The sequence below is a fragment of the Choloepus didactylus genome, chromosome 12 (genome assembly GCF_015220235.1).
Source record: "Choloepus didactylus isolate mChoDid1 chromosome 12, mChoDid1.pri, whole genome shotgun sequence".
Taxonomy (NCBI): Eukaryota; Metazoa; Chordata; class Mammalia; order Pilosa; family Megalonychidae; genus Choloepus; species Choloepus didactylus.
Genome location: NC_051318.1, coordinates 102,832,117 through 102,852,837, shown reverse-complemented (window position 1 = coordinate 102,852,837; position 20,721 = coordinate 102,832,117). Strand labels below are relative to the sequence as shown.

At 40.6% G+C, this 20,721-nt stretch overlaps 1 protein-coding gene across 2 annotated transcripts in view; it reads left to right on the top strand.

Moving 5' to 3' along the window:
* Positions 1-8,629: 8,629 nt before the first annotated feature.
* VPS36 (vacuolar protein sorting 36 homolog) overlaps positions 8,630-20,721 on the top strand; it is a 56,061-nt gene continuing 43,969 nt past the window's right edge. The window contains exon 1 of one of the 2 annotated variants that reach the window (XM_037799651.1): positions 8,630-8,772. In XM_037799651.1, coding sequence (XP_037655579.1) covers positions 8,677-8,772 — 96 coding nt within the window. In that variant the 5' untranslated portion in view covers positions 8,630-8,676. The remainder of the gene's footprint in view (positions 8,773-20,721) is intronic. The other variant, XM_037799652.1, reaches the window with a different exon arrangement.

Sequence of the window (20,721 nt, the reverse complement as noted above, 5' to 3'; positions counted from 1 at the left end):
TACTCTTCCTAGACCTTTACCCTTCTCTTCCCCTTCTGGAACAACAATGAGTCTTGTATTTGGATGTTTTATATTATCTATGATATCCCTGAGGTCCATTTCAATTATTTTGACTTTTTCCCATTCTTTCTTTTGTTCTTTCATTTTCTGTTCTGTCATCTTCTAGGTAACTGATTCGATGTTCAGCTTCCTCTAGTCTATGAGTATCCAGAATCTTTTTAATTTGGTCAACAGTTTCTTTTATTTCCATAAGATTGTCTATTTTTTTATTTACTGTTGCAATTTCTTCTTTATGCTCTTCCAAGGTCTTCTTCATGTCCTTTATGTCCTGTGCCATTGTGCCAGTTTGAATACATTGTGCCCTCCAAATGCCATTATCTTTGATGTCATTTTGTGTGGGCAGACATTATCAGTGTTGATTAGATTGTAATTCTTTGAGTGTTTCTTTGGAATGCACCCCACCCAACTGTGGGTGATGACTCTGATTGGATAATTTCCATTTAGGTGTTGCTCCGCCCATTCGGGGTGGGTCCAAGTTGATCAGTGGAGCCATATAAATGAGCTGATGGGCAGAGGGACCTCAGTGTGGTGCAGCTGTGAGTGACATTTTGAAGAGGAGCTACAGCCAAGAGGGACACTTTGAAGAAAGCACAGGAGCTGCAAATGAGAGACATTTTGAAGATGGCTGTTCAAAGCAGACTCTTGCTCTGGAGAAGCTGAGAGAGGACAAATATCCTAAGTGCAACTAAGGGTGACATTTTTGAGGAACTGCAGCCTAGAGAGGAATGTCCTGGGAGAAAGGCATTTTGAAACCAGAACTTTGGAGCAGATGCCAGCCACATGCCTTCCCAGCTAAGAGAGGTTTTCTCGATCCCATAGGCCATCCTCCAGTGAAGGTACTAGATTGCTGATATGTTACCTTGGACATTTTATGGCCTTAACACTCTGTGGAACCAAATAAACCCCCTTTTATAAAAGCCAATCCATCTCTGGTGTTTTGCATTCCACCAGCATTACCAAACTAGAACAGCCATGCTCTCGTTGTTCGTATTTAGTTCTTTGATTAATTGCTCCAAGTACTTTGTCTCCTCTGATCTTTTCATTTGGGTGTTTGGGCTTGGGTTATCCATATCAGCTGGTTTTTTCATATGGTTTAAAATTTTCTGTTGTTTTTGGCCTCTTGGCATTTGCTTAACTTGATAGGGTTCTTTTAGGATATGTAGAGTGATTCAAGTCCTTATCTCTAATTTGTCAGATCTACATCTTCATGGAGTACACTTTCTCTAACTAACCAGCAGATGGCATCCTTGAGCCACCTATTCCCCTCAAGCCAGTTCTTCCCTACTTTGTCTTTGTGGTGAGTGGGGATGTGAGTTTTGTGGGGTCCAATTGGTGCACCGAGCTTGCGTGTGTAGTTGGTGTTGCCTGCCCTGCATATGGGGCGTGTGTCTGAGCAGTTAGCAAGGGTGGGGGTGGCTTTAATAATCAAATCTCCCAGGTGTTCCTGGAGATTTAAAGCTGTTGCAATAGTCTAATCCTTCAGTTCAGTCTTGCCACAGTTTGTGTCTGCTGCTGACCTACAGGTCCTTGGTATTGGCGTATGGTCCCTGGGACTTGTGAGTGTGTCTGTCTTCCGAGCCATGCACTCCCAGGTCCTCTGCTGAGGGATGACTGTGCTATGTCACAGGTGGGCACCATCCCCCAAGGGAGGTTCTGGGCTGCAGGGCTCCTAGGGGCGTTCCCAGTCTGCTGAAAGGATGGCTGAATGGGGCATGTTAATTTCCCCCTTTTCACACAGCTCCACCTTCCCAGCTCCTGGACAATTAGCTGAGGGTGCGGGAAAGGCTGTTGCCCATGCCTGATATTGTGGTGTGTGTGTGTGTGTTGTTGGAAACACTTCCCTGTCACACTGGGTTGTTTGGGGCAGCTCTGGGGTGTGGTGCTGGCACTGGGCAGAAGTGTTCCCAACCCACTGGGAAGATGGCTGTAAGGGGACACCCCCCTTTTCTTGGTGGTGTTTAGCAAATTTTCTCAGCCAGTGGACTTATTACTTTGTGTCTCAGAGCTCTCTTAGCTCTGCTCTTGTCTGGGCCCAAATTGCAAGTCTATGAGGCTTTCTGTAATGGGCTTCTCAGAGTAATTGTTTTAGAAAAAGAGAAAAAGATTTAAAAAAAAAAAAAAAGAAGAAGGGCCCCCCTTGAAGATCTAATGGGCTATAGAAATGCTAAGAGACAAGGGCCATTAACAAACAATCAAGAAAGCAGAGAAACTGGCTCCTCAGAGAAGGAAACTTGCACTCTGGATTTGAATATGAGCCTGACTCTGAGCCCTGCCCTTCTCCATTCTCTGTTCACCAGAAGTCCAAGAAGTCTCTGTTTTTATTTTGGGATGTTTTTATTTTTTTTTATTTTTTTAATTTTTTCTTTTTTTAATTTTATTTTTTTTTTTTTTTTTTTTTTGCTGTTTTTGCTAGACCTATCTTCTCTCTGCCAGGCTGACTGCTCCCGGATTCTCCGGTGTCTGGTCTCAGTCTACCTATGTTTGGAGTTTGGATCAGCAGTCCGAGTTTTCAATAAGAGCTGCAACTGCAGTTCTCCCTCCTCATTTCCAGCACTGATGGCCCCTCCTCCCATGAGACTGAACCTGGCAGGGAGGGGCACAAGTCCCCTGGCTGTGAGAACTTACAGATTTGGCTGATCTCAGGTGTTCCACACATTCGTGAATGTTGTATGAAGTATGCCCAAAGTCAAATTGCTCTCCGGTGTCTGATCCATTCAGTTTCTGGCTTTCTACCTACTTCCCTGGAGGAGTAACTAAAATCTACACCTCACCACTCCACCATCTTGCCCTGCCCTCCTGTTGTTAACTCTTTGTACCGGTATGATAATACCTTAGAAGTTTATCATGCAAACATTTATATTTGTTGTGCTAATCTTTAGAATACATGCCTTTAAACAACCACTTTTCAGTCATGTTTGTTTTCAATGCAGCACTGATACTTATAATCCCAGTAACAAACAATCATCACCCCTATCCATTCCTATACCCTTTAGGTCACCCTCAATATCATGATTGTACGTATTAGGTTATCATTCCCCCTTTCCTAGCTTCTGTCCATCTCCAGGGCCCCTGTATTCTGCATTATAAGACACTTATTTTACATTGTTGAGGGAGTTTACATTAGTGGCAATGTACAATATTGCTCCTTTTGTGTCTCACTTATTTCACTCAGCATTATGTCTTCAGGGTTCATCCAGGTTGTCGTATGTTTCAGGACCAAATTCCTTCTGCTGCTGCATAGTATTCCATCATACGTATACACCACATTTTGTATCTGCTTGTCTGTTGAAGGACACTTGGATGTTTCCATTTCTTGGCAATTGTGAATAATGCTACTATGAACATTGTGCAAACGTCTGTTCATGTCAGACAAAATCATAAACGAGAGGGGTACATTACTGTGGATCCCGAAGAAATTTTAATAATCATACAAGAACACTATGAACAACTGTATGCCAACAAACTTCACAATTTAGAGGAAATGGATAATATCCTGGAACCACATGAACAGCCTAGACTGACCCAAGAAGAAATAGAAGACCTCAGCAAACCAATCATAAGTAAAGAGATTCAAGCAGTCGTCAAAAAGCTTCCTATAAATAAAAGCCCAGGACCAGATGGTTTCACAGGGGAATTTTACCAATCTTTCCAAAAAGTTCTGACACTATTCCTGCTCAAACTCTTCCAAAATATTGAAGAAAAAGGAATACTGTCTAACTCATTTTATGAAGTTAACATAACTGTAATACCAAAACCAGATAAAGATGCTTACAGGAAAAGAAAACTATGGGCCAATCTCCCTAATGAATATAGATGCAAAAATTCTCAACAAAATACTCAAAGACTTTGATCTGAGAGGAATGGGGAGGCACAACTAACATGATCTGACGCATGTTTGAATGGGGTCACTGTTTTGAGAAAAAGGGGAACAAGGGCAGAAGCAGGTAGATACTAGGAAATATTGCCGTAATCCAGGTGATGTGTGACTGGACCAGAGTTGTGGGAGCAGCAGTGAAACAGGAGTGTGTCCCTGTGGCTGGCAGCTTGCACCCGATGCACTGACCATCAGCTGACCTGACTGAGGATGGGCCTCCAACAGGGCTTCCTGTGCCCCCCAGGCTCAGTAAGGTCACACACCCTCGACTCCCAGCCTCTTCTCCTTGACTTTGTTTCCAGCTAACACCAGAAGATTCAAGCAACAGAGGCAAAAGATTAATATAAGATTTATGTTAATGTAGGACTACAGGAGAGAAAACACAGAGGAAGGGAGGGCCATCATGGGGCTTATTTGCAAGTAAGAGAAACCAGCTGAGGTTGATTTATACAGGGATGGAATGTGTGATCATTTGTGTAGATTGCAAGATTTCAAGAATGGATGGTGTGCTGGTTTGGATGTATTATGTCCCCCCAAACACCATGTTCCTTAATGCAATCTTATGGGGGGCAGATGTAATTAGTGTTGATTAGGTTGGAACCTTTGGACTGAGTGTTAGCATAGAGATGTGACTCAATCAACTGTGGTCAAGGCCTTAGATTGGATAATTTCCATGTAAGTGTTACCCCACCCATCCAGGATGAGTCTTAACTGGAGTCCTATAAAAGTGTTCACAGACAGAAGGAGGTGCTGCCAAGATAGACACTTTGAAGAATGCACAGAAGGTGAGAATGGAACTGGAACACAACCTGGGATCAGCAGACGCCAGCCACGTACCTTCCCAGCTAACAGAGGTTTTTCGGATGCCATTGGCCTTTCTGCAGTGAAGGGACCCTATTGTTGATGCCTTCTTGGACACTTTATGGCCTTAAGACTGTAACTGTAACCAAATAAATGCCCTTTATAAAAGCCAGTCCATTTCTGGTGTTTTGCAAAATGGCAGCATTAGCAAACTGGAACAGATTGAGAGCTAGGTTCTGTGAATCACGGATGGGATTGATGTCCACAGCCACATGGAACACGTCATCGAGTGAGGACATACGCACCACCACCTCCATGCAAATGACTCTCAGGTTGACAACCAACACACCACTGGTTCTGAACATTGACACCACCCTTACCCCATTGGCACAGCTGCCCTAGGAACTCAATATGAATGAAAGTTACCGGGTTCCTAGCTTCCTGAGTCCCTGGATTCTGCTTCCAAGGCTGAATCTGATTGGTGGAATCTGCCTCTCTTGACCACGCCCTAGCAGCAAGGGAGTCTAGGAAGGCAGCGTCTGGCGCTTTTATCCCCCATTAGGTGCTCCCCACTATGGCTAGGAAAGCTGGGAAATCCATACCTTACACGGAACTCAGATGCTAAGCAGACTAAAAATCACAAGTGCACCTAGGTAATAGCGTGTCAGATCAGAACCAGTGAACGTCCCATGAATAGAAAATGAAGGCAGCATTTTCCTTCTCTAATTAAGTGGCTCTAATCAACACTACCAGAAGGAAATTCTGAAAGAAAAATTACAAAAATGTTTCATTCTTTCATTCTATGTATTAGTCTCCTTAAGTAACTATATTAAATGATAAGTCATTTGGATATTTGTTTCAATATTATTGTCAAAAGAAAGATAAAATTCATATGAAAAGTGTGATTATGTATGCATATATGCATATGCACGAATACACACACATACACAGATGTGGAGAGTGAGTGAGCAAACAGTAACACCCTAAAGATATCATTTGACACCCTGCCTTTATCCAGCTATACCTAGAGCTGAAAAAGTCTTGGAAATCCCAGTTATTCAAACACAGTAATTACCTTTTGGGTTACAGTAAGTTTGCAATGTGTTTCTGTCATTTGCATCTAAGACAGTCTGGAATAAATAGCCATATGAATAAAATTGCTACTTAACATCTGTTGATTCTACTGTTTTGCATCCCAGATGTAAATGGACATGAGTGAGAGTATCTGTATGTATTATTAGAAAGAAATGGGTGATAAAAACAAATGATTGTACATTTATATTTATAATTCTCTATCTGTCAGAGGTATAAAAATCTTTACATACAAAAATTTTAATTAGTATTGAAGATTTACTCTTCTGTGTGGAGGTGGGACACAAAAATTTTTGACCTGAAGAAGATAGACTTCTTATTGCATTTTGAAAAATTATTTTTAAGTTCCAGTTTAAGTTGGTTCTATTCATTCCTTGAAAGTATACTTTCTTTGACAAAGATTTAATGTTATTTGTGAAAGAAAGATGTTAATGCTTAAGCAATTTTATTTTTTTTTTAATTTACTTTACCAAATAAAAAAACATTTCCATACAAAACAAAGCAAAACAATGGGAAAATATCCTGAAATAACTTCATTCCTTCCAATATACTCCTACCATACCAAAAGAAAATTAAGATACTGAGGGTGAGCTCAATGATATGGGAATGCTCAGGTGTGCCTATGATTCATTAAACAATTTTCAAATACAAAGGCAAAAGAATTTTAAAATACAAGGGCAAAAGAATCAGGAGTCCCATTAGAAGACTCAAAATGTACACAAGGGGTCCATAAAAATGATTAGAAGAGTTGTGCATGATGGTTTCTTTCATCCCTATTGTAAAAGTTTCATTACCAGGGCCTGCAAAATTCTTCAAATGTAGCATGTTTTATCCCCAGGCCCTGCAAAGCATCTTGCAGTTCCTCCATAGATTGCCAATGTGGAGTAAATCTTTTTACTAAGATTTAGTTGTCTTTATATCTGTTGCAAAACAGCAACCCTGCCGGAGTTAATCTTCGCCACATTGTTGCAGCAGTCTCCAGCCATACAGGACGGGAGCCACCCCTCTTCTTATGGACGATTCAGGCCAACCCAGGATTGTCCTCGCTGAGTATCTGCTGCTGGTAGTGTCTCTGTCTCCTGGCTGGTTCGCCAATTGTTAGGGCCCATACCAATTTCACGCAGAGCACAAACTCATGCTGTCACAAGACCAAAAAACACGCCAGGCTCAGAAGTAGACATTTAGTGGAACTTACAAACAGGAGAGATTCTCTGGTGGCAGCCCTTCCGGATGTCTAAAGCAGGTTTGTTATGAGCCATTGAGGAGAGGCCCAGCTGGGCTGCCACAAAATGATGATAAAATTTAAATGTATATTACCAAGGTACCTTGTGTTAATCTGGTCTAAATGAATATTTTTATGCTCTTTAGTGGAGGCTGCCCAACTTTTATACATTTTAAACTACTCTTCAGAATAACAAATTTTCTTTTGATTAAAAGTTATGGAGAAATAGTGTCATCACCAAGTGAAAAAAGAAAAATAAAATAATTTTCAAGTAACAAATATTAACAAAAATAATCAATTCTAATGTAGCCAGAGCTACCTGTCCTGCGAAAAGCCAACTTGTTGGTGGCACTGTATTCCCAGTTTGCGGTATTCAGTCTAAAATTTTTTCACATACTTTGTTGGGGATTGAACCATGTCTCCCACAAAAGGAATATTCAGATCCCACCCCTCTGGTCATGTGGGTATGAACCCATTTGTAAACAGGGCCTTTGAAGATGTTATTAGTTAAGGTGTGTCCTTACTGAATGAGGGTGGGCATTAATCTGACATAGGTGAAGTCTTATAAGCAGAGTAAATTGGACACAAGAAGAGAAATCACGGGAGCAGCCAGAAGCTGGAAATCAGTGGAACCAGGGAGAAAGGAGAGTATACCACCATGTGCATTGCCACGTGTCAGAAAAGGCAAGGACCAAAGATCTCCAGCGGCAGGTTCAGGACACCCCAGACTTCGGAAAGAAAGCATCCCCATGCTGACACCTAAATTTTGAACTTTCCCTAGCCTCATAACCCTGAGCCAAAAAATTTCAGTTGGTGAAGCCAACCCATTCTATGGTATTTGATTTAGCTGTGGGAAAGTAAAGCACCTTTTAAAGTAGTAAGTTTATTTTGGGAAGGCCCTCTGAGAAAATAATGCTAAAGGGAAACAAGTATAAATAGAACTCTCCGTTTATAATGCAAAATATAAAATGAAGGGTAAGGGCAAGTGGAGGGGGCCCCCAGAAGGTGGTAGTGGAGGCCATGGACTGATTTGTGTTAGACCAACCAATAGGCAAATTATGGGATATCTATGTACTGAAACATTCCCCAGTGTAATTCATGAGGTCTGTGTTAGCAGCTGGAAATGTTTAAGTGAAAATAGTCTTTAGGGGGAAAAAAGAGGCACACAAGGCATTATTTACATACTGACTGCTGCTGTAAAAAAAAATCATTCGTGTCATACATACTCATTTTTTAAAAGCCAGTATTTACAGCCATTAAGGAACAAGACAGCGTGCTGGGCACTGCCAAGAAACCTGCCGCAAATAATGCAGGAATAATGCCCAATAAGGAAGCCCAGCTGTGGTCTAGGGTCTCTCAAAGTCCTTTGTGCAAGCCCCGAGTTTGTAACCCACCTGCGTGCAGAATGCGGTGCATGTCCCCGAGCCATCAAGGTCAAAGTCGGTGGTGGCCAGACCGCCAGAGGGCATTCCCCGCTCGCCCCAGGTCCCGCTCCCTCCCCGCCCGCCTCTGCCCCGCCGGCCGCCAGGGGGCGCCGCAGGCTGCCGGCGCTCGGCTCGGGGCTGGGGGCTCTGGGCCGGGGAGCGCCGGCGAGCGGGCGCGCGCTGGGGGCGGGCCGGCGGCGGCCATGGACCGCTTCGTGTGGACCAGCGGCCTCCTGGAGATCACCGAGACCCTGGTGATCCAGCAGCGCGGGGTACGCATCTACGACGGCGAGGAGAAGGTAGGGCCTCGCCTGGCGCCGGCGGAAGCGACTCCGGGGCGGCCGCGCGGCCGGCCTTGCCCATGTCCAGGCCTCGTCCTCGGCCGCCCGGGGCCCGCGGCGCCTTCTCCCCTCGGGGTCGGTCCCCTGCCTGCGCCGATGGCGGCGGCTCCCCCTGCGCCCGCTGCGCCCTCGGGAGAAGGCGGGCGCCAGGCTTTCGTGTGTGGGGACCGGTCGCGACCTTGGAGTCGCAGGCGTCAGTTCCCAAGGCCGACTGAGGCTGGGTATGGAGCACAGCGACTGGGGCAGGCCCGTTCCGCCGCTTTGTTAGGAAAGTTCCCCGATCCTAAATCCCCTGATCCAGAGGCGGCTTTAGCTTGGAAATTGACGGGAGCCGGAGGCGTTGGAAAATCTGGCCTGGGCCGAGGAGTGAGGGATTGCTTTGAATGGATTTCTGAAAAAGGCAGCAGTACTTTCCTCACAAAGTGCCTTGGTTTTTGTGCTCAAAACTTTAGAAAGGAGTTCTGAGTGCTTGTTTTGTAAAGTGATGCGGTAGGCCAGGCCATTACTTTAAGTAATACAAACATAAACTTCAGGAGATGCGTTTGCACACGGAGAGGGGAAATACTGGCTGTAACACTTTGTGGATACTTGGTGACACCAGAAAATATCTTCCTGTTCTGGGTGAGAGGTACAAGCTGGAAAGAAGAGCACGTTTTAAATCATTTTCTTTGTTGTTGTGATAACATGTTAGAAAAAAGTTGTTTACACTTATTTACCCATGAGCATCCAGAGGTTTTTAATCACTTACCTCTCCTCCTTTGCACTTTCGTTACTGAAACTTCCCCCTGTACCCATAGCTCCTCCTGGTAGATGCTTACAGAAGCTTTAGACTTCCTCCTAGGCAGTGGAGGGCCCCCTGCTATCAAGAGGCACATCGGAAACCAAACCCAGGTAACCCCGATTCCCTTAGGACATTTTCCACACACTGTGCTGCCCCCATTATTGAGGCAAGGTCTTTTGCTTAAATCATTTGCTTGGACTTATTCTGTTTACAGCCACAGCATTTTTAATAACTATCTCAAATTGGGTCTTGCATCTTCTGGTTGGAGTGACAAGCTAAATGTGTGGGTTTTCTGTTCCTTTTAACCACATTTACACCTTTGTAACTGTTTTAAATGGGAAACTTAATTAACCTCCCCTCCTTCCAGTGGTTTTGATTATGCCCCTACTCTAAGAAAAATTGAATTCCGACAATGATAGGAGTCTTCAAAGACCCCTCCAATGCCTCTCCCTGCTGGAGCTCCTTGGAAGTCATGTTTTTTTCCTGTGTAATTCCAATATTCAAGTTAGGAACACTTTTGTTGACAGACAGCACTGTGATGTATTTAAAACAATACAAAATCCCAACCATTAGTACATGCCTATGAAAAAACAGTGTTGAACTAGTAGTTTCTCCTTCAAAAATCTTGCTGCTTGTTTTAGCAGACAAGTGGATATTGGAGTCCGAAGTGTAAGGAAAAAGTAGGGGGGAAATCTTTGAGAAGCTTTGATCTAGTCAGGAATTCTTAACTGTTCTAAAATTGGGATGGGAGGTGTCTTAAAGTTGGAGTGCAGGTCTAAGAACAGCCCTCTCATCACTGAACTAAACAGGTTTAAACATGGTGGTCCCAGGGCTGAACCCTACTTAAACAGTCAGTTACTGAGTGCCAGATTTGATTCCTGGGGAAAGCGCTGGGTCCTGGTTCCCTTCATCTGCCAGACCTCTCATGCTGTTGACAACTCCAGGAGGTCTGCTGAGTCAATCCTGGTTCAAAATCCTTCCCTGGCTCCCCCCCTCTAGGGACTGCAGCCCAGATGGCTCAGCCTCTCTTCCTAGCATTGCAGCCCAGCCCTTTCCCAGGGCTGTCTTCTAGACCACTTGGAGGCTTCTGGAGGGCAGAGAGTGTTCTTTACTCATCCTTGTATCTGCTTGCTCACTGTGCATGTAAAACATGGGGTCTTTTTTACCCCCAAAAATTAATGCAAACACCTACAATGTGCCAGGGGCTTCAGTGGATCTCATATAATACTCTCAACAGGTATATGAGGTGACTGTTTTAAAGTCAGTTAAATGACTTGCCTAAGACCCACAGAGTCAGTTATCAGGAGAGACAGAATTTGAGTCTATTGATCAGACTCCCCAAGGCTGTTCTTTGTTTGCTGTGCTGCATCACATCAAAATAAAGCAATTACCAGTGTCAGACCCTGTAAAATGTTAATATAGCTAATCCTCCCAAAGATGAGGGAGCTGAGACCCTCTGTTTATAGTGGAGAAATTGTGACTTGTCCAAGGTCACACGACTAGTAATTGCTGGAGCTAGAATTCCAAACCAGACTCCACGGGTGGTGCTCTTCCCGCCACCCAGTACCTCTCGTGAGTAGATGCATGCTTTGCTTGTTTATGTAGGCACAATATTCTGTGCCCATTATGACTGTGTAATGTGTTGTTTTTGTAAGCAGTGTAGACAGGTCCTTTGTGCCAATTACAGAAGCATCTATAGCCTCAGCTAATTTAAAAAAATGTAGGAAGGCTAGCAGTGGTCAGTGGTGTAGAGTGGCAAGTTGGCAGTATATACCAAAAGATTTAGAAAATGTTTGTTCTCCTTCAGCCAGTGATTTCCCTTTTAGGAATGTACCCTGACAAATAATCACAGATGCATAAAAATATTACATACAAGGACGCTTATCTCAGCATTATTTCTAATAGGGAAAATTTGGAAACAGTCTGAATGTCCACCATAGGGTTTGGCTGATTTATGACATGCCCTCATTGTCATGAGGAATTGCTAAGGATAGACTGTGAAGTGAAAAGAAGCATATTATAAAATATAAAACTATAAATATCATAGTCCCTTTGTGTGTGTGTGTGTGTGTGTGTGTGTGTGTGTGTTTATACACATAGAAATTGGAGGGATATACCTTAAAAGGCTAGAGTGTAAACTTATACTCTGGCTGGTATGATTATAAGTTATTTCATTTTCTTTCTTTTTTTAAAAAATTGATAACAAATATGTAATGCAGAATTTCCCATTTTAATCACTTTCATGTGTACAAGTCAGTGATATTAGTTACAATAACAGTGTTGTGCTATCAACACCACCATCCATTACCAAAACTTTTTCATCACCCTGAATAGTAACTCCACACCTATTAAACAATAACTCCCCATTTCTCCCCACCTCCAGCCCCATCCAAGCTGCTGGTAACCTGAGATCCACTTTCTTTCTCTGAATTTGCTTATTTTAAGTGTTTCATGTAAGTGAAGTCTTAACAATATTTGTCCTTTTGTTTCTGGCTTATTTCACTCAACCTGATGCCTTTAAGGTTCATGCAAGTTGTTGCATGTATCAGAACTTCTTTCCTTTTCATGGCTGAATAATATTCTGTTGTATGTATGTGCCACATTTTGTTTATCCATTTATCTGTTAATGGACACTTGGGTTGTTTTCACCTTTTGGATATTGTGATCAATGCTGCTGATGAACCTTGGTGTGCAAATGTCTATTCACGTTCCTGCTTTCAGTTCTTCTGAGTATACACCTGGCGGGAGGCTTGCTGGGTCATAGGGTAGTTCTATGTTTAAACTTCCTGAGGAACCACCAAACTGTTTGCTGCACAAGCTGTTGGTGGCATTTTATGGTGCCACCAACGATACATGAGTTCCTGTTTCTCTGAATTCTAACCAACACGTTATTTTTCATTTTTAAAAACTAATACTATTCTAGTAGTGGATGTGAAGTGGTTATTTCATTGTGATTTTGATTTGCATTTACGTAATGACCAATGATGTTGAGCATCTTTTATGTGCCTACTTTCATTTTCTTTTTAGACTTTTCTTTAAATAGTTTCCAAATTTTCAATACGAATGAGCATGCATTATTTTTATACAGAAACATATTAAGTAAAAATATAGGGCAATAGCTTGTTCAGTGAGTGCCTAAGATAGATCAGACTTTAGGTTGTTAAAATTTTTCTAGCTCTGAGTGGTAGAAGCTAACCAGCCTAAACTTGCTCTCAGGGTTAGATCATAATCCATTGGAATACTTGAAGGTAACTGTTACACAATTCTTCACTTACAATGGCAACCTGTTACTTCTGCGCTCTACTTGGCATAGATGTGGAACATATACTCTGGCTTCAGCTTTAAATTTACATCTTTATGCTTAGATTTCAGTGAGATAAAATGCAAAGTTTCTTAATCAGAACTCTTATTCTCTAATGTAGTGTCATGTACTCTCATGTTAATAAAATACTTCCTTTTGGAAAAGGGAAATTTTATTCACTGGCAAAAAAAAAAAGATGTTTAAAATACATCTTAAAGTCAATTATTTTGTTTTGCATAAATAAAATTAACCAAAACATTTGAAACTACCCTTAAGTAAGTTCTGGAAGTATGTACATGTTTTTCCTGACTAAGAAGAAAACATGAAACTTTACTGAGGTCTTTCCTGAGGTGAGGAAGGACTTTGGTAGAATAATCTCTCACAGAGTATATTTAAGCTAGATGGTTTAGTGAGTCTCATATCATTAAAGCTTATTAACCAAGTTATTATTTAATAAGTACTAATATTAAAACACTGGTAATAACCTTAGTTTTAATAATACCATTAGTAATACCTTACTCTTAAAAAACACTTTTTAAAAATTGATGTCAAAGAAGTGTGTTGGTTATTTTTTATACAAGGGTTTTTGCCAAATGTTTCTGTGTACTTAATTAGACAAAAATTATTTGTATACCTTTCGGAGTTAACATGAAGTTACATATGCCTGGAACACATTTCTTTAACTTTTTGTTTTATTAGACAAATAATAAAACTGTTAAATATGGATAAGACAAAATAAGAGACTTGAAATAATAATCCTATCTATGAAGAGTTACTTTTGGCATATTCTGTGTGTGATTGCATATGTGTGTGTGTAATCATTCCCTATATACTTTTTTAAATAGAGAAGTTGTAGGTTTACAGAACTATTATGCATAAAATACAGAGTTCCCATGTAATACTCTATTATTAACACCTAGCATTAGTGTGGTATATTAGTTACAATTCATGTAAGAATATTTTTATAATTATACTATTAACTATAGTGTATTATTTACAATAGGGTTGTGTGTACAGTCCTATGTTTTTCTTAAAATTTTTATTCTAGTAACATAAATACAACGTAAAATTTCCTCTTTTAACCACATTCAAATATCTAATTCGATGCTGTTAATTACTATCACAGTGTTGTGCTACCATCACCACCATCCATTATCAGAACTTTTCCATTGTCCCAAATAAAAACTATGTACAGTTTAAGCATTAACTCCTATTCCCTACCCCGACCCTGTCCCTTGGTAATGGATATTCTAGATTATGACTCTATGAGTTTGCATATCAGTGAGGGTCATACAATATTTTTCCATTTGTGTCTGGCTTATTTCACTCAACATGATGTCTTCAAGGTTCATCTATATTGTCGCATATATCAGGACTTTATTCCTTTTTATGGCTGAATGATACTCCATTGTGTATATAACATTTTGTTTATCCATTCACCTGTTGATGGACACTTGAGTCGCTTCCAGCTTTAACATTGGTGTGTGTTCTAGTTTGCTAATGCTGCTGGAATGCAAAACACCAGAAATGGATCGGCTTTTATATAAGGAGGTTTATTCGATTACACAGTTATGGTCTTAAGGCCATAAAGTGTCCAAGATAACCCATCAACAATCAGGTGTCTTCACTGGAGGATGGCCAATGGTGTCCAGAAAACCTCTGTTAGCTGGGAAGGCGCGTGGCTGGTGTCTGCTCTGGAGTCCTGGTTTCAAAATGGCTTTCTCCCAAGACATTCCTCTCTAGGCTTCAGCTTCTCTGCAAAATGTCATTCTCAATTGCTCTTGGGGCATTTGTCCTCTCTTAGCTTCTCCAGAGCAAAAGTCTGCTTTCAAAGGCCATCTCCAAAATGTCTCTGTAAACTGCAGTTCCTCTCTCAACTCCTGTGTGTTCTTCAAAGTGTCCCTCTTGGCTGTAGCGAGCTCGATCCTTCTGTCTGAGCTTATATAGGGCTCCAGTAAACTAATCAAGGCCCATGCTGAATGGCGGGGCCACACCTCCATGGAAATTATCCAGTGAAAGATCTCACCACAGTTGGCTTTTATAAAAGGGGGTTTATTTGATTACACAGTTACAGTCTTAAGACCATAAAGCGTGCAATCCAAACGTCCAATCCAACCCAGTCAACACCAATACATTTCCTGCCCACACAAGACTGCCTCAAAGATAATGGCATTTGTGGGGACACAATACATCCAAACCAGCACAGTGTGCAAATAGCTGTTCAAGTCCCCGCTTTCAATCTTTTGGGTATATACCTAAAAGTGGGATTTCCGGTTCATATGGTAATTTCTGAGGAACCACCACTGTCTTCCACAGTGGCTTTACCATTTTACATTCCCACCAGCAATTAATGAGTGTTTCTGTTTCTTCAAGTCCTCTCTAAAAATTGTAATTTTCCATTTGTTTTTATTAGCCATTCTAGTGGATGTGAAATGGTACCTCGTGGTTTTGATTTGCATTTCACTAATAGCTGGTGATGTTGATCATCATTTTTATGTGTTTTTTGACCATGATGTCTGTTCAAGTCAGTTTTTGAATGAATTATTTGTCTTTTCATTGTTGAGTTGTGAGACTTCTTTATATGTTCGGGATATTAAACCTTTATTGGATATGTGGTTTCCAGGTATTTTCTCCCATTGAGTAGTTTGTCTTTTTACTTTCGTAATAAACTCCTTTAATGCCCAAACATTTTTAATTTTGATGAAATCTTACTTATCTAATTTTTTTTTCTTTTGTTGCTTATGCTTTGGTTGTCAAGTCTAAGAAACCATTGCCTAACACAGGGTCCTGAAGGTGCTTCTCTACATTTTTTTCTAGAAGTTTTATAGTTCCGGTTCTTATAGTTAGGTCAGTGATCCATTTTTAGTTGATTTTTAGTTGATTTTGATTTTTGTATATGATGTGAGGTAGGGGTTCACTTTTAGTCGTTTGCTTATGACATCCAGTTTTCCCAGCACCATTTGTTGAGGAGATTATTCTTTCCCCATTAAGTGGACCTGACACTTTGTCAGAACTCAGTGGGCCAAAAATGTGAGGGTTGGTTTCTGAAATCTCAATTCAATTCCATTGGTCCTGTTGTCCTTTTGCTAGTACCATGCTGTTTTGATTTCTGTGGCTTTGTCATAGGTTTTCAGATCAAGAAGTGTGAGTACTCCAACTTCATTCTTCTTTTTCAAGATGGTTTTGGTGATTTGGGGTGCCTTAGCGTCCCATATAGATTTGATAATTGGCTTTCCTATTTTTGCAAAGAAGGCTGTTGCAATTTTGTTTGGGATTAAGTTGAATCTATAAATTGCTTTGAGTAGAATGGACATCTTAATATTTAATCTTCCAGTCCCTGAACACAGAATGTCTTTGCATTTATTTAAGTCTACTTTGATTTCTTTTAGTAATGTCCTACACTTTTCTATATTTAACTCCTTTACATCCTTGGTTAGATTTATTCCTATATATTTTATTCCTTTAGTTGATTATAAATGGAATTTTTTTCTTGATTTCTTCTTCAGATTGTTCTTTCTAGAATATAGAAACACTACTGATTTTTGCATGTTGACTTTGTACCCCACCACTTTACTTAATTTGTTTTTTAGTTCTAGTAGTTTTATTATGGATTTTTCAGGTTTTTCTATATATAGAATCATGTCATCTGCAAATAGGGAAGGTTTTACTTCTTCCTTTCCAATTTGGATGCCTTTTATTTCCTTCTCTTGCCTAATTGCTCTAGCTAGAGCTTCCAATACAATGTTGAATAACACTGGTGACAGAGAGCATCCTTGTCTTGTTCCTGATCTTATAAGGAAGGCTTTCAGTCTTTCACCATTGAATATAATATTAGCTATGGGTTTTTCATAGATACCCTTTATCATGTTGAGGAAGTTTCCTTCTATTCCTAGATTTCTAAGTGTTTTTGTCAAGAAAGGATGCTGTATTTTGCCAAATGTCTTTTCTGTACCAATTGAGATAATCATGTTTTTCCCCTTGTTCTGTTAATGTGGTATATTAAATTAATTGATTTTCTTCTGTTAAACCACCACTTGCATACCTAGGATGATTCCCACTTGATCCCCATGACATATAAGTATTTTGCTTTGCTGTTGGATTTGGTTTGCTTGTATTTTGTTGAGGATTTTTGCATCTATATTCATAAGGAATATTGGTCTGTAATACTTTTCTTTTGATATCTTTATCTAGCTTTGGTATGAGCATGATGTTGGTGTCTTAGGATGAGTTAGGGAATGTTCCCTCCTCTTCAATTTTTTTTGGAATATTTGGTCAAATTCACTTGTGAAGCCATCTGGTCTTGGACTTTTCTTTGTTAGGAGGTTTTTTATTACTAATTCAATCTTTACTAGATACTGGTTTTTGAGATCTTCTATTTCTCCTTGAGACTGTCTAGTTTGTGTGTTTTTCAGAATTTGTCCATTTCATCTAGGTTATGCAATTTGTTGGCTTGCAGTTGCTCATAGTATCTTCTTATAGTCCTTTTTTTAATGTATTTATTTTTATTGAGATTGTTCAGATACCATACAACTATCCAAAGATCCAAAGTGTACAATCAGTTGCCCACAGCACCACCATATAGATGTGCATCCATCAATACAATTATTTTTTTTTCAATTTTTAGAACAATTTCACTACTCCAGAAAAGAACCAAAGACAAAAAAAAAAGGAAACTCACATCATAACCTCCCATACCCCTAACCACGCCCCCCCTCCATTATTGATTCATAGTTTTGGTATAGTACATTTGTTACTGTTGATGAAATAATCTTAAAATATTACTAACTGTAGTATATTGTTTGCAATAGGTATATATTTTTTTCCTATATGCCTCTCTATTATTAACCCCTAGTTATAGTGACATGCATTTGTTCTAGTTTGTGGGAGAGATTTCTAATATTTGTATAGTTAATCATGGACATTGTCCATCACAAGATTCACTATTTTATACATTCCCATCTTTTAACCTCCAACTTTCCTTCTGGTGACATGCGTGACTCTGAGCTTACCCTTTCCACCACTGTCACACACCTTTTAGCACTTTTAGTTATTCTTATTACATGCTACCATCACCCCTGTCCATTTCCAAATATTTAAGTTCACCCTAGTTGAACATTCTGCTCATAATAAGCAACCACTCCCCATTCTTTAGCCTCATTCTATATCCTGGTAACTTATATTTCATGTCTATGAGTTTACATATTATAATTAGTTCCTATCAGTGAGACCCTGCAATATTTGCCTTTATGTGTCTGTCTTATTTCACTCAATGTAGTGCCCTCAAGGTTTCTTCATCAGCCCATTTCTTTTAAGATGGTATTGTTCAAACACTATACATTCCGTCCTAAGTAAACAATCGTTGGTTCCCCGTATAGTCACATATTTATGTATTGAGCACCATCGCCACTCTCTATATAAGGACATTTCTTCCACAAAGATGGAGGAAGAGTCAAAGAAGGCAGAGAGGCAAAAGAAAAAGACAAGAGAAAGAGAGAAAAACAAACAAAAACTTGATAGCTAGAAGGTGACAAAAGGAAAGATAGCATTAACCTAAAGTAGAATAAAGGGTCAGACAACATCACTAATGCCTGAAGTCCCATACCCTTCCCCTATTCCCCCACCCCCCATAAGCATTTAGCTTTGGTATATTGCTTTTGTTACATTAAAGGAAGCATAATACAATGTTTCTGTTAATTCTAGCCTCTAGTTTGCATTGATTGTATTTTCCCCCCAATCCCACCCTATTTTTAACACCTTGCAATGTTGACATTCATTTGTTCTACCTCATGTAAAAACATATTTGTACCTTTTATTACAATCGTTGAGCATCCTAGGTTTCCCTGAGTTACACGGTCCCAGTCTTTTGTTCTGGTGTCACACATGATCCCAGCCTTCATCTTTCAACCATATTCACAGTCAGTTTTGTTCAGTGTACTTACATTGCTGTGCTACTATCTCCCAAAATTGTTTTCCAAACCTCTCACTCCTGTCTTTTCCTGTCTGTCTGCAGTGCTTCCTTTATTGCTTCCTGTAGAGCAGGTTTCCTGTTCACAAACTCGGTCATTGTCTGTTTGTCAGAGAATATTTTAAGCTTTCCCTCATATCTGAAGGATAGTTTTGCTGGATATAGGATTCTTGGTTGGTGGTTTTTCTCTTTCAGTATCTTAAATATATCACCCCACTTCCTTCTTGCCTCCATTGTTTCTATTGAGAAATCCACACATGATCTTATCAAGCTCCCTTTGTATGTGATAGATCGTTTCTCGTTTTGGGATTCTCTATCTTTGATGTTTGAGAATCTGATTATTAAGTGTCTTGGCATAGGCCTATTCAGATCTATTCTGTTTGGGGTACGCTGTGCTTCTTGGATAGATCGTTTCTCGTTTTGGGATTCTCTATCTTTGATGTTTGAGAATCTGATTATTAAGTGTCTTGGCATAGGCCTATTCAGATCTATTCTGTTTGGGGTACTCTGTGCTTCTTGGATCCATAATTTTATGTCTTTCATAAGAGATGGGAAATTTTCATTGATTATTTTCTCCATTATTGCTTCTGTTCCTTTTCCCTTCTCTTCTCCTTCTGGGACACTAGTGACACATAAATTCTTGCTTTTCATTTTGTCTTTAAGTTCCCGGACACGTTGCTCGTATTTTTCCATTCTTTTCTCTATCTGTTCTTTTGTGTGTAGGTTTTCAGGTGCCTTGTTCTCCAGTTCCTGAGTGTTTTCTTCTGCCTCTTGAGATCTGCTGTTGTATGTTCCCAGTGTGTCTTTCATCTCTTGTGTTGTGCCTTTCATTTCCATAGATTGCACCAGTTGGTTTTTTGAACTTTCTATTTCTACCTTATGTGCATTCTGTGTTTTCATTATATGGTTCATCTCTTTTGCCATATCTTCCCTAAACTTTTTGATTTCACTTATTATTAGTTTTTTCAATTCCTGCATCAGAGTTGAACTGCAAGTTTGTTCCCCTGACCGGGCCATAACCTCATTTTTCTTGGTGTAGGTTGTAGTTTTCTGTTGTCTAGGCATGGTTTCCTTGGTTACCCCAGTCAGGCCTCCCCAGACCAGAATGGGCTAAGGTCCCAGAAGGAAGAAATATTCAGTATCTGGTTTCCCTGAGGGTGTGTCTTTTATTGGTACACCCTCTGATGCCTCCGGTCACTGTGCTTTTCTGCCTAGCAGGTGGCACCTGTTAGCCTATAATTCTTGACTGGTGTAAGTTCTGAGTGAAAGGCAGGTAGTAGAGCTGGGCCCCACCCCTTTCCTCTTAGAGAAGATAGACGCCCTAGGGGGAGGTCATTAGCATTTCAGTGGTCTCTCTCTGCCTGTGCCACACCCTTGTCTGGGTCACAGAACTGGGAACTGAAAATGGCTGAGGCTTTCTCCACTGAGTCAAAAAAGGAACAGAGCTAGTCCGAGGAGACCCTCCGGCTTTCCAAGGTTAGTCGTCACCCAAAGCCTCTGTCTACTCGTAGTGAGCAGTTCACACTCACTAATTAAAACCCCAGTTGGAGCTCAGCTGAGCTATATTCGCTCACTGTGAGAGAGCTTCTCTCTGGCACCACAAGGCTTTGTAGCTCAGGCTGTGGGGGACTGGTCTCCCAATTTGGATCCGCAGTTTTTACTTACAGATTTTATGCTGTGATCTCAGGCATTCCTCCCAATTCAGGTTGTTGTATGATGCGTGGACAGTCATGTTTGTCCCCCTGCAGTTATTCCGGATTATTTACTAGTTGTTTCTGGTTTTTTCAGTTGTTCCAGGGGGACTACTTAGCTTCCACGCCTCTCTATGCCACCATGTTAGATCCTCCCTTATAGTCCTTT